Here is a 13948-nt window from a genome sequence, read left to right on the forward strand (position 1 = left end):
TCGGCGTGCTTTAGTTCCTTTTTCCGAAACCAGATGGCGCTGACTCGCGGTCGAGATTTTAGTTCACATTTTTCCCGCTAGGGGGCCAAAATTTCGGAAAAATGTAAGGGATGCAGAGATGTAAGAGATGCAGGGATATAAGGGAAACAGGGATGTAAGTGATACAGGGATGTGAAGGATATAGGGGTATAAAGAAAGCAGGGATGAGAGGAATGCTGGGATGTAAGGGAGACAGAGATGTAAGAGATACAGGGATGTGAAGGATGTAGGGGTATAAAGAAAGCAGGGATGACAGGAATGCTGGGATGTAAGAGAAACAGAGATGTAAGAGATACAGGGATGTGAAGGATACAGGGGTATAAAGAAAGCAGGGATAAGAGGAATGCTAGGATGTAAGGGAAACAGAGATGTAAGAGATACAGGGATGTAAGGAATGTTGAAATGTAAATAATGCTGGGATGTGAGGGGTGCAGAGATGTAAAGGAATCAGAGATGTAAAGGATGCACACAGTAGTAATACAATCAACACGTTCTTCCTCCTAAATGAGTTTATTCAGTGAGCTAAGTAGATAAATACAGCAAGAAATGTTTAGCAGGTAGATCTGCACCCCTTGACGGTCGCTGTAAGACTGAGATGATGGTGTTTCACTTCGCTCTAGGTCGAACGGTTGATAACGGTGCCGCCGCTAGCTACTTTTACTCGAATCAGTGGCTGTAAATATTTTTTTTTTTTTTTTATTAACGTGGGGAAATCTTACATAAGACCCCTCGCCGTCCCCTGGGGGAGGGCGGCGGGGGAGTGTCAGATTCCTACTGACTAAAACCCCACGGCGACCGTCTCTGGTGCTAAAGGAGGGCTCCGGAACTGTATTAGGACCCCTCCGCGCTTAGCAGACTGATGTCCATCCCGGGTGCCTAGCGTGTGGTCGACACCGGGGGTCGCACCCGATGCCGGCCTTCCCTCGGACCGCGTGCAAAGGCGTCTGGAGCCCCCACTCCCAACGCCATTGGCTTTTGATATCGATAGCAACATAACTAATTATTTTAACAACGGACTTTCGAATCGAGCTTATTATTCATCGATCTATTTGTTTCCCTCGGAGGGTAATTAAAGGGTGCGTCTATTCACCCTTTACCGGCGAGGGTGGCGTATTCTAGGAAAACAAACAGTTTATCTATCTATCTATGTCTCCTGTGAATTAGGCATAATGCCTGCTAACTCGTGGTATCATACTTAGCGTGTTCGACGGTGTTCATACTAAGATAGAGCAGATGGCGTTTGTCTTGGGGCAAAAAGTTCAAGACCCCTTTGAAAACAATGGCATGTCCAGTCTTGTTGAATCTGTAGTCACTGCTATAACCCATACGTAGAATTATGGCTGAATTAAAATCCGCTATTTGGAGCCTTTCTTCTAATTTTGTTGCAAATAGATATTTTTCACGTTTATTAACGTAAGTAAATACTAAATCAAATTGTTTGATCTTATCTGAAGCTATTTCAAAAAGAAGAATCACCTGATTTTATAAATCAAATGTAAAATTTATTAAGGTTTGAAGTATAATGGAAAATTGAGATTTCTATTGTATTTAATGATTAATATATTCTTTGTACGTTTCTAAATAATTGTAATATTATGTTGTCAAGAAATTTCTATACAATATGTATTAACATGTGATTGTTTTAAAGCAGGCAATTTTGATTTGTAGTTCTCACTGGTATAATGTATCTGCAGTTTCGTCGTTAAATAAAATGTCAACGGGGGCTGCTGCTAAGGCCGACAATGATATCGTTATTACAGATAGCTGTGTTAAACGTTTAAAAGAAATTACTGATGATAAAGGTTATTTAAGAGTTACAGTAGAAGGTGGAGGATGTTCTGGTTTTCAATATAAATTTGATTTAGATGAAAACATAAATGAAGATGATAAGTAAGATAACATATTGTAAATAATTTATATGTTTATGGCATTGTTATTAAAAATTAATCAGATGCATTATGTTACAGAATATTTCAAAAGGATGGTGTCAAAGTGGTGATAGATTCAACATCTTTAGAATATATTAAAGGAGCAACGATAGAGTATCATACAGAATTAATACGTTCCGCGTTTAGAATAACTAATAATCCTTTAGCTGAACAAGGTTGTAGTTGTGGCTCTAGTTTTTCTATTAAAATTTAATAAATTAATGAATTTTCATGTTTAGTAAATTCATATGCAAAGTAATTTATCTGTACTATCTTTTGTTATAAAATAATTGCGAATAGTTTGTTCATATTTTTTCTAAAGAAATATATATTTTACTTCAGTTAACTATAGTTTCACAGTAAGTGTGAAAGAATATTTGTATATCAGTATGCTTAATAATATTTATTTATTATACAGGGTGCCTTAAAGAGATTTACACCATATATATTGCAGATTCTACATACTAAAATGAATCCACAGAGTTCATCATTTTGCAATCTGTGGTTTAATTTTCAAAATATTTCAAGATCTGAATAATTAAAACTTAGGTGTTTAACATTTGGGGAACTGTTTAAACTTTATGCATGAAAGTGTGTCTATGCTGAATTCCATGTATGAGTGTGAGTCTCTACTTAAACGTTAGATTGCAAAACGATGAACGATCTTTCGATTTATTTCGTTATGAAAAATTTGCAGCTTTCAGGATATACATCTGTTTTGTAACATCCTGTACAACAAATAAAGTATAAAGAAAAATTTTATTTATAGGGAAACGAACTGTATAGTGTTGTAATGAAGTGACTAAAATATGTATTTTACGAGTCTGCATAAGATGTGTTATTTATGTTATAAATGTTCAGACAATGGATGTTAATAATAATTTTTACTTTTATTTCATATACTAAACAGATTCCAAAATCGTTTTAGTATATTAATTAAAGTATGATTAAAATTGTAATTACTATTTACCACGTGTAAGTTTCATATGTACATAAAATTAAAGATATTGATAGTTCTGATTAAAGTATGTTGCTGTTGGAATGTTATTAGTTATTCATTAACAACCTGATCTATATCACTTCTGTTTGCCTTTCTTACTGTTCTGAAAATTATAAAACGAAATGCTGAATATTTGAAATATTAACATTTACATCTAAAGTAAACATTTACCTTGCTTGCAAGTTGAAATTTTAATTGTTGGATTTCTTCTGTTTGTGAAATAAGCTTTTCGTTCATGATGGCAAGGTGTTCACTCATAGTACTAAGTTGAGCTTTATAATTTCCTTCTTGTGTTTCTTTATCTTTTTGCAAAATATTACAATTAGAAAGTGCCTCTGAAAGTGCAGATTCACACTTCTCCCTTTTTGATTCACACGTGTCTAAATGAACTTGCATAACTTCGGTCTAAAACATGTTTGTTCAATAAAACGTGTAATAAAAAAATGGGAAAGCTTTTGTTAACACGTTGACCATTGAGAAGGGGTCATTTCTATTAAGCATTCTTCAGTTAACTTAATTTAATGATTAAACAAAGAAAAAGAAACAATTTACATTGTAACAGTCAACATGTTAAATAAAAAAGTAAATAAAAATATTTAATTACATTGGCAGCCATAGCTAAATTTTTCACATGGTATATATGTTTTTCCGATATTAACTTATCGATCTCTTGAAGAAAATAATCTCTGATTTTTGCTTCCCGAGCTTCAATTTCTTCTGGTATTGCAAAAGGTACGGTTAGTCTTCCGATCTGTTATCAATACTTATTAATTAGATAATGTAGAACAAATATTTCTGTAAAATGATTAGAATAAATATTACCATATGGTTTATTTCTGCAGGTTGCAACGATTCATTCTCGAGTTGCAACTGTTTCAAGCATTCTGTTTGTTCTATTTCATCATATTTTATTTTAAGTATGTGATACTGTGATTTCCAATAATTCATTTCTTTTTCTAAGTCACAAGATTTTGAAAAATCAAATTCATTATTTTCTTCTTGTACTTTATGAGGACGACCTTCGCCAAGAGATTTTGATGATCGACGTGATGCTAATGGCGATGAAAATGGAGATGGTTCTAGTTGAGAATGACTAGAATGTCCTACTCTAGTATCAAATTCATATCCATCTCGTTTACCTTCATTACTAGACCATGATACAGTTTCCTCTTGTTTATGTCTATCATTTAATCTTTTTTGTAATTCGTTTCTTTCTCTTTCTAGTTTGTCTATAGTATTTTGATACTGGCATTTTAATTCAATTTTAGATTTTTCACTATGATCTAATTTATATTCTAATTGCTGTATTCTTTCATTTAGAGTTTCAATTTCACTATCTTTGTCACTGATTTGAGATAACAATTGAGCATTTTCAACTATTTTCTTTTGAAATTCTTCATTCAAGATGTGATTTGGTGGTGGAGATGGTGATAATTGACTATTACTTTCAGATAATTTATTCTTTCCTTTCTTAGATTTATTTTGTACTTTATCCAGCTCTTCTTGTAATACGGTTATACGTTTGGTCAGTTGCTGATTTCGAAAGGATAAACTGTCTAATTCTTGTTCTGCTCTTCGAAGTTCTACCTCTTTCTCCTTCAGCTGTTCTCGAATATCTGCATTACGTGCTTGTTCATCAATCACAGCCTTTTTTAGAACATTTGCTTGAGCACGAATCTAAAGGACAAAACATTTTAGTTAGAGGACTATGATGAACACTTGATAGATATTAAATTATAGAACAGATTAAGAAGAAACATACTATTTTATTACAGAGATTATTTAAAAATTCTTATACTGCATAATATGTGGGATATTACTTACTTTTGAGTATTCAGTAGCAATCTTTTGATATTTGGTTTGCAGCTGCCCATTAACACCCTCCATAATGCTATCCACTGTTGATTCTGCTGCTTCCAAAATGTTTATAATTTATTACGATTATTATTAAAGAATATTCATTGTTATAACATCCACTGTAACACAGTATTTCCGGACAACAATTGTATGCATACTAGCACCTCCAACATAAATGTCAACGTCAGTAACAAATGTCTTAATAATTATGACAATTCGAAGAACAAAAAACCATATGTTTATATACTAAATGAAATTTCATGAATGAAAAATAGATTCCAAAAACGCCCCCAAATACGATACACTTTTCCATGAAATTCTATATTCGATGCCTAATAATCGTCAATTGTCAAGGTATCCTAGTGAACAGAAGTTAGTTAGTCGATTTTTGAGTTTTCGTTGATAAGTTATCAACTGAAGATAAAGATAACAACATTTTCTACCTTGACGATAGTCGGTACATTACCAACATATGGTTCAAGGTATCTTCTTTTATTACAGTTGATAAAAATTACATTTTTTAAATTACAAACAAGATATACAGTCTATCCAACGAGACGAGACAGTAAATGTGTATAAATTCACATTTATACACAAGCAGTGATCTTCTATTGAAGTATCTCAATAACTTTTTATACAGAATAAGAGGATGCAGCAATTGACATACAAAGCACTTACAGAGTTTCAAAAAAATTTTTTCAAATTGGAAAAGCCTATCTCTCCTTAAGATCAATTAATCAATTTTCGGTACAAGTGTCTCCGATACTCTTATGAAAAATAACAAAATACATCGATTGACGTCAGGAGAAGCATCTAGATCTACTAAAATTTTCCAATTACTTGTTGTATGTGGTGAAACTTTTAAATTTTCTGTGAAAGCTATTTACAGTAAAATATATAGACAGGAAGGCGATAAAACGGTATGGATTACTTCGTTAAATGGTAGTAATTTATTGAGTTCGGATCGAAGGATCATTGTTCTTGTTACCTTTTCCTTTTAACCCCTTATTCGTTTTCTCGCTCTTTGTCTACGGGCACATTGAACATTTTCTTTCGAAGGGACGGCGAAGAGGGATGCGTCGTATTTGTCGGTGGATACAACGGCTTCGCCGTAGCTTGTGCTTGCTTTCTGAATACGTTTTTCGTCCGCAACTCTACCGAGCGAGGCTACTATCTTGTCAAGCGAACCAGCCGCTGGAGCTGCTCCCTTTTACTCCCTTTTCTGTATCTATCCGGAGAAACGTATACGTATAACCTCGCATTAGTCACGCTCGTTGGAGCTTCTTTCTTAGTGAATCTCTCCATCGTAGACGCGACTGGCATTAACTAGGTCGGCTACGACTTCAAGTAAGCAGAGATAGAAGATTATGCCTCTTTCTGATCTTCAGGGACCATGTCCCCTTCGAACTTACCTTACTACCCTCCACAGAAAAATGAAAGTAGCCAGATTGAACGAGCTGGCTCGATATGGTGTTTTTCTCTTGGTAACAGGATTACGTGGTTATTGAGCGAAACATCTTTTTTCCTTTCTCATAGAATTTAATCTTTTTACATTTTAAAAATTCAAGGATTTATCAAAAAATTAAATCACAATAGAATTTTTTATTTTCAATGAATTATTGTCTGATTCAGCATTATTTGTGGTACATGCTAGCTTTCAATTTTTAATAATTCAATTGAAATTGACTAGCTAAAAGATTTCAAAACGGTCTGCATTCGTGATGTACATATAATGTGACCGGAAGTGCAATAAACGAGAGTACCAGATGGCTAGTTGTAGAGGCTTTCGTGAAACAATCGCAACGTTTTGGAAGCCTACATAGTAGGACTCTCGTGAAACAGGTAATCAAAGTTAGAAGCTGTGCTCGTATTTGTTTAGTTTGCCAGCACGTATATACGGTTGCAGTTGGTAGATTGCATCTCACATATTGCTCTGAGTATTTATCGCCCAACGATATAACCTTTTTGCATTTGATTCAGTTTCTGTACGTCGTATAATATTCATTTAAAAACTGCAAATTCTGCTGATATCGAATGTCAGCTTATTAGTCTTTATTTCAATTTTCCTAATTAATTTAATGCGATTAATTTTTATTGAAATTCAATAATCTACTGAAGATTCTTATAATCAAACTTTTAATATTAATTATTTTTCAAAACATTTTTCATTTGATACTTAGACAATAATGTATTAAAAAATGTTTTACTTAATTATAATTCAAACGTACCACCATAAAAAGGCCACGGTCTAATATTTTTGCACACGAATGTTGATATAAAGCAAATAGTGAGAGAAAAGAGTTGCAATTCACAATGTTGCAAATCGGATAATGTACTCTTGAAGGGGTAAATTCGCATTGGCTTTCATTGATTTGTCCGCGAGCTGACGGTAGATAAAGAAAGATGGTAAATCTGATAGAATCGAGGTGACGAACGTGCAATGGGGTGCGGAAAGCACCGGAGAGATTCCAAGCTGCAATCTTTTGTACCGTCCCTTTTCCGGTGCTCGTCGTCGTTACACAGAGCTTTGTAATTTTAATTATTTCATTAGTGGAAATCCTTCGAATATACAAAGGAGATGCAGCGTAGAAGGTGAACTGCCGTTGTTCCTCTAACTCAAGGGAATTTCGTCGACGTCGTCGCCATTCTACATCAGTTCTATTTTTCTTAAGGAGGACGTTTTCCCTCCCTCGTTCGCCGCTACCTTTTCTCCTTCTTTATTTTCAGATTTCCCGTAGTCTGCAATTTTACCAGTCCACCGATCGATTAAAGTCTGCCTTCGAATTTTAACACCGATTTGAATTACTAATTCCGACCGGCCGCAAATTAACTTTTCACTGTCTTACATTACAATCAAAGCAGCAATTCTTTCCAATGAAACTTTAATTGCGATAAATTATATTATTCCTTAGCGAGGTGTTTTAACAGTATTGAAAATTATATAAATTTATTATGATATAAGGTGATTAAACTACCAATTAAACATCTTTTATTTTATTTAAAATCATCTTTTATTTTATTTAAAATTTGTTATTATGTTTTGTTACGTTTACCTCAAAAATGCAATGTTATTTCTTAGATATTGATTTTTGGAGGTGTTGTTCATTGCATCGTATATTGAATAATTGCAACAGATTAAGCGACAGTATAACAAAGCAGGATTTATTAGATTCCCCATGTTCGCGACGAAACGGTACAACGTAGAATAACGATGCTTATCGCAGTGATAATAGGAGATACGCGGCTGTCGCGATATTAGTCTGTAATAAACCATAACGTAGACAATCAAATACACGACACCTAACAAGGGCCAAGTACCTACCCTCCGTGTACAACGGTCGCGTGGTGCACCAGTAATTTAGGTACCATTGGTTTGGTCAATAGCCAATTCCTATTTGGCTTAGATCCAAGGGGTCAAACAAACCGGTCATGCCGCGAAGGGTAAAGAACAGAGCTTAGAAATCCCCTTGAGCTTAAGTTTTCTTCTACGACATTCTTCTTTGATGCATAAGCTTACTGTTGAGTGTCCTATCCTCCATAGCTTATACGTTTACACAGTTGTAGTCAGAAGAGGATTAATAATCCTGAGGCCATAAAATAGAAATGAAATTAAAAATTTTCATAATTATAGTAGATTTCATATTTAAAAATTTTTTGATATAATAAATGGAATACTTTGAAGGGTGTCCATAGATATAGCCTTCTTTAGATTCTCCCTAAATCGGCACTGGGTGTAGGATTTTATAATTTAAATTATGAATGAATGCTTTAAATGATGACATCGAAGAGATCCACTCCTTTGTTTAGCTTTGAAATCGTTTACATTGAGAAACGTTGATACATGAAATAATGAAAACCTGAAGAGCAATCGTCGAAACGAATGAACGAGGGTACCATTGTTTGATTCATTCGATTTTCATCTTGGCGAAGGTAAAAGGGAATAGAAAAGGAAAACGTTTGAGAGATCGTTCGATTAAACTACCCAACCTCATTTCGCTCGAACGCACGAATGTCGTTAACGAATTTCGTTAACGACTCGTGCGATCCTGTCGTCTCGCGAGATTGCTTCCTAGCCCAGTTCAGGCTACGATCGGAGTGATTTCCCAGCAAAATAGAGAACGTGCTCCCCCACCAATTCCAGCCGTGACAACCCTGCTACTCGATATTTGCATCGATTTCAAAATACTGAAGTACCTACTATCGAAATTCTGTCGGAAATTTATATATCCCTTCTCTGCTTACGTTAGAGCGAGGATGGTAATATGGCCTCTCAATTTGATAGATAGAAAAATAATCTCAAAAGTATGCCAACTATAACTTTTGAATGGATCGATTTCTAAAGTTAAAATTTATATTTTTCAAAGAAGTCAATGATTTTGTGATCTCATTCGTAATTCAAGCTGCTTCAAATTCTAACTTAAATTCAAATGGAAGAATAATTCAGGGAATTATCTAATCGATGGTGGATGATATATTTTCTCGATCACGGTCTGAAATATCAAGCACCACTGCCCCCTGTGAAACGAGCCACCTATATTATTTGCTATGACCCAGGAACACGGTATCAAATCATAAACAAATATCCCAGTAACGAGAAGCAAACAGTGCGTTCACGGGACAGCTGAGATGGTAGGTACCTACTAGGTAGTAATGGTAGGTAACCAAAAGGGATGAATACAAAAGGAGACAAGAACGGCGTGGTATTGCGAAAGAATGGGAAAGAAGAATAAACGATAGAAAAAAAAAAAAAATGAAAATTACACTATAGAAACGATAGAAAAATTTCATGATAGAAGGAGATATGTTACCTGACCATATGGGCAGACATATCAGAATCTTTAGTAATTATGAAACAGGATAAACCTTACCAATTTCAGTAACCCTGAACACCACTGTTCCTAAGTCTATGGGGTTCAGTCTAGGAAGGTGTCAATTTACCATCAGCCACGTGCTCCTCCTTTCCTGTGGGATGGAGGTAGAGTGTATGTGCCCTTTGTACACATATAGAGCGAGTCTCTTCATGGAATTCCGTGGACATGGAATTCCTTGAATGTGTTGTGGCTGAAGGGCCACGTTCACTGAAACGTGGACGTCTGGATCGCAAGGTTTTCAAGGTGTTACATAGTACCCTTACCTCAAGAGACTCCTGATGTTCCCTTTATAGATCCTCCCCTTTATAAATAGGAGATGTGGACCAGTGATAGAGGTGTCCAGATTCCTTTATAACTAACAAGAATGTTGAATAAATTTGACTTGTCAACCACTTTTTTATGTATCGTGAAAAATGACGTTATTCTCTGTATTCAGCTTCCTGAAATGGAGATAAAGGAAAGAGATGTGTAAAGAGGAGACATGTAAAGAATCAAACAAAAACAGACCAATCACCAAAGAGACGAATAGACAGATGCCAAAGTACGGTGCAAACTGGCAGATCGCATACTCTCGCTTATTGTGCCTGTCTATGTGGTACGTATCTACGTGCAAGCATATACACATATTCGCCGCATATTTTCGGCACTGCTGCATGATATCGACATACTGCATACCGCACCTGGAATACACAGGCATACCATGTACCATACCATGAAATCGTATATCCACATGTACATCGTATGTAAACACGTGTGTGTCTGTCTCTGTACATATATGTACACGTAACATGTATCTACTGCAAACTCATATATCATATTCCCTAGTAACGCTCGCATCATTTGTAATTCATGTGTACCTATACACTTCCATTTTGATTTGTACAGGACTAATTTTCAAAGAGTCCAAGTAATTTATTAATAGAAGTTGATGTGATATTAATTAGTAGCATGATGCAGTGGCGCAACTAGGAAAATGGAAAAAATCAATTGACAAATTGGTCAATTTAACAAATTGTTTTTTTAACAAATACCAGAATATTTTCAAAAATTCCAAAAAATATTTTTAACAATTTTTTTACCTCCCCTATCTCATAATTACAATTGCGCCACTGTACTGTCACGATGGATGACAATCTACTGCTGGTTAATGAATGTAGAAAATTAAGGTCCTGATTTTTTTTAAAATAATACGCAATATAAGGTTGTTTTTGCACACAAATCACCGTAATTAAATACCTACTGTCTTATAAGTATCATTCCTGATAAAAGAAAATATGAAGGCAGAAAACGAATTCCCACGTACTTAAATCTTTAAATTGAAACTACGTTTCTGTATATGTATCTGCAAATAAAATGATGGGAATCGACTAATGACTATATGTGTATAATATATACGGAGTAGTAGTCTAGCAGTAGAAGTCGCCGGACGTCAGAAACAACCCCGTGCTAGCGAAAATAATGGGGGCGGGAAACGAGCGAGTGCTCGAGAACACTGGCACAAGTACGAGAGATGCGGCCGAGCGATTAGGGCGTAGACCGTTTCTCTTGCACCGCGTCCTGGCTACTACAGAGCGACAGAGAATATACTTAAAGGGTTAAAAAAATTGTACTCCCACTTGAATAAATATTTATTATTACCAGAAACGTTAGAAATGCTATATATATATGATGTTAGCTTATTAATTTAAATTGATTTAAATTAATTGAAATAAATTGAATTTACAAAATAGACTAATTTACTCAAAAATAAACGTATTTGTAATATAAAATTAGTAGCCCTTCATATGCCAATAAAAACTACAAATTTTTTTTAATTAAAAAAATGTAGATCTGTATTGAATTGTAATTAAAATATATATGACATTGGTATTTTGTAAGAAAGGGTGTTTGATGTTAGTACTGTATGATATATGTACCTACTTTGGTTGATATTATTAAAACCATTGAGCATCGTTTGAAACCCAATAAATGTGGAAGTACAAATAATTCGTCCCTTGTAGGTATCAAGAAGAATCATGGTCTCGCATTACAAAGCCCAGGTTCTGTAATTCGAGATAGTCACCTGGCACAGGCTAGCTTGTGGCCGGATGTAGTAGGATAGGGTCTTAAGGATTGGATGTATTGAAACCTCTTCAATAACGGCAGTGAGAATTCTACAGGTTGCTCTTTGTGTTCTATTTTTTTATTCTTATTATACAATAACTCTAAAGTCCTGCTCCTCTTATACATCAATGTCGAGTGTTTAATAGGAGAGGATCTTAGAATCTCAGAACTCCAGAATCTTAGTATTTTAGAACAATGGAATACTAGAATACTCAGATTATTAGAGTATTAGAATATTAGAATATTAAAATATTAGAATATTAAAACATTAGAATATTAGAGTATTAGGATCCCAGAAAATTGTTAAAATTCTTTTTCACGACAGCAATATATCAACAAGGGTAATAAAAACACCGTATTTCCAGTTGAAAGTAGAAAATCAAAGTATCGTCTACGAACGAACGTGATATGTGACTCGGAAACGGAAGAATATAGAAGGAACGTGGACACGAGGGCGGAAAGAAAGACAATGCAACTAGCGTTTAGATCGCAGAGACATTTTTACGAGGCGGCTAAACAGCTGCAGTCTCGACTCTACTTTTTACAACCACTTCTAGCTTCACACTTTTGCAAAGTGCACATAGCGGTTCCACAGGATTTAATACTTAACGGAACGATTTATTCGATTTTGCTGACATTTCTTTGGGGGTTTATTCATTCACAGTGGGGCTCATTAATCAATTCACACGTTCTCTTGTCTCGCTCTCTTCTTATTGTTAGAGTCCTATACAGGCTATATAAAAAAAAATGCACCCCACTAAAACTGTAGTCTTTATACTAAAACAAATCAAAATTTGGTTTCTCTAATTAATTTCTAATTAACATAATATTGACTCTAATTAGAATTTTCTAATTAATATGATATTGATGTTACTTAAAAAATTCTACATTATAAATCTTGAATGAATTGACAAATGAAACGATGGTATTCTGGATAATTACAATTTACAGTTACAGTGTGACCTATCGCATGCATAATTTTTCACTGTGGCATTGATGAAACGTTAGAAAAAAAGAACAAGAAAAAAACACATGAGAAATGTTTCACTAATGCATTGCTAATTCGAGCAAACATAGAATCATTTAATAAAAACAAATGATACTTGGCAGAATTTAAAAGTTTGTATTATGCATGCGCAGCCGTTACATAGCTTAAGTATAAATCAGGGATATAAGTCAGGCATTAGTCAGCTCTAGTATAAATCGCGACGGTAATTCAAACGTCACGACCCTTCCGGTCACATCAAGCACATCGTTGCATACCATCGCATAAACTATTCTACCAATGATATATATATATGACCATATGGTGATAGTTTCGTGAATTAGCATAACTTTTTTCATACGTTTTAGTGTCAGGTATATGTATGAAAACGATTTGACAGTAGCCAGATAGGATTATGTGTATTTAATGGTACAAAAAGTTGATCGAATATAGGAACTGGAAATGATAATTAGTACTAAATTAAATATGATTAAAAACTACTATAAGCAACTAAATACAATTAAATTCATCGATCAACTTTTTTATCAAAAAGCTATTTCTTTTTCTATCCTCAAATATGCATCATTTCATCTTAAAGATAAAATCCATAAATTGAAATCGTATCAGTGGCACTCGTGCTTATTGAAGTTATGTTGTCATGAATCTTCTCATGCGGATTACGCAACAGGTTTCCTAGTTTTCCTGTTACGCGTAATGTTAAATCGTTGATGAATAACTTCATAATTAACCCTTGAATAGTGGAGTCTGGGTCAATCGAGACCCAAATTTACAAAACACATATAAGGATATTAACTTGAAGTTGAAAGTATAATTTTTAAACGAAAGGGTTTCATATACTGGAAGAATAATTTGGAGAAACGTCTTCTAGTTTTCCTCGTAATTCAACGAGTTAGATATGAATAAAGAATTAAACGCAAATAGTTAATCGGAATTTTACTGATTCATACGTCAGCGATTTTAATTAATGCAATTTCTTACTAGTAATGCAACGGATGGTCTTGCTTCCTAAAAGTTTCTCGCACAGCCGGATTTCTCGTCATTTGTAGATGTCAAACTTCATTTATTTTCAAACGATCGCGGAATAAGTTCGACTGCCTGAACAGGAATATTCATCGAGAATTCGTGATGATATTCCTAACTATCC

At 34.5% G+C, this 13948-nt stretch overlaps 2 protein-coding genes and 1 long non-coding RNA gene across 11 annotated transcripts in view; 1 reads left to right on the plus strand and 2 right to left on the minus strand.

Moving 5' to 3' along the window:
* The first annotated feature begins 1295 nt into the window (after positions 1-1295).
* Positions 1296-3009, plus strand: LOC117603767 (iron-sulfur cluster assembly 2 homolog, mitochondrial). The gene is made up of 3 exons (XM_034323237.2): positions 1296-1452; positions 1708-1929; positions 2007-3009. The coding sequence occupies exons 1-3, from the start codon at positions 1376-1378 to the stop codon at positions 2179-2181; spliced, it is 474 nt and encodes a 157-aa protein (XP_034179128.2). The 5' UTR covers positions 1296-1375; the 3' UTR covers positions 2182-3009.
* On the minus strand, positions 1708-5258 carry LOC117603765 (uncharacterized). Of its 2 annotated transcripts, none has more exons than XM_034323236.2 (5): positions 4792-5258; positions 3790-4644; positions 3572-3718; positions 3139-3372; positions 1708-3065 (listed from the first exon to the last, which is right to left on the minus strand). In XM_034323236.2, the coding sequence occupies exons 1-5, from the start codon at positions 4852-4854 to the stop codon at positions 3063-3065; spliced, it is 1302 nt and encodes a 433-aa protein (XP_034179127.1). In that variant the 5' UTR covers positions 4855-5258; the 3' UTR covers positions 1708-3062. The 2 variants fall into 2 exon arrangements, with proteins under 2 accessions (XP_034179127.1, XP_034179126.1); XM_034323235.2 differs by having other exon boundaries at positions 1708-3070; positions 4792-5252.
* A 2574-nt stretch (positions 5259-7832) lies between these two features.
* The window catches only part of LOC143305798 (uncharacterized), a 179391-nt gene continuing 173275 nt past the window's right edge, over positions 7833-13948 (minus strand). The window contains exons 6-9 of one of the 8 annotated variants that reach the window (XR_013062957.1): positions 10203-10375; positions 9959-10135; positions 9693-9902; positions 7833-8408 (exon numbers count right to left, since the gene is read on the minus strand). This is a non-coding gene — a long non-coding RNA (uncharacterized LOC143305798). Of the gene's footprint in view, positions 8409-9692; positions 10136-10202; positions 10376-11516; position 13948 lie in introns of those variants that run through there. The other 7 variants (XR_013062959.1, XR_013062960.1, XR_013062958.1 and 4 more) reach the window with 7 other exon arrangements.

This window comes from Osmia lignaria, chromosome 11, assembly GCF_051020975.1.
Source record: "Osmia lignaria lignaria isolate PbOS001 chromosome 11, iyOsmLign1, whole genome shotgun sequence".
NCBI lineage: Eukaryota > Metazoa > Arthropoda > Insecta > Hymenoptera > Megachilidae > Osmia > Osmia lignaria.

Coding starts and splice junctions, on each gene's coding strand:
- LOC117603767 (XM_034323237.2), top strand. CDS start 1,376: ATGGCTGAATTAAAATCCGCTATTTGGAGCCTTTCTTCTAATTTTGTT. Junction 1,453..1,707: donor TATTTTTCACGTTTATTAAC/GTAAGTAAATAC, acceptor TTTGATTTGTAG/TTCTCACTGGTATAATGTAT. Junction 1,930..2,006: donor AACATAAATGAAGATGATAA/GTAAGATAACAT, acceptor ATTATGTTACAG/AATATTTCAAAAGGATGGTG.
- LOC117603765 (XM_034323235.2), bottom strand. CDS start 4,854: ATGGAGGGTGTTAATGGGCAGCTGCAAACCAAATATCAAAAGATTGCT. Junction 4,645..4,791: donor TTGCTACTGAATACTCAAAA/GTAAGTAATATC, acceptor TTTGTCCTTTAG/ATTCGTGCTCAAGCAAATGT. Junction 3,719..3,789: donor CTGCAGAAATAAACCATATG/GTAATATTTATT, acceptor TATTGATAACAG/ATCGGAAGACTAACCGTACC.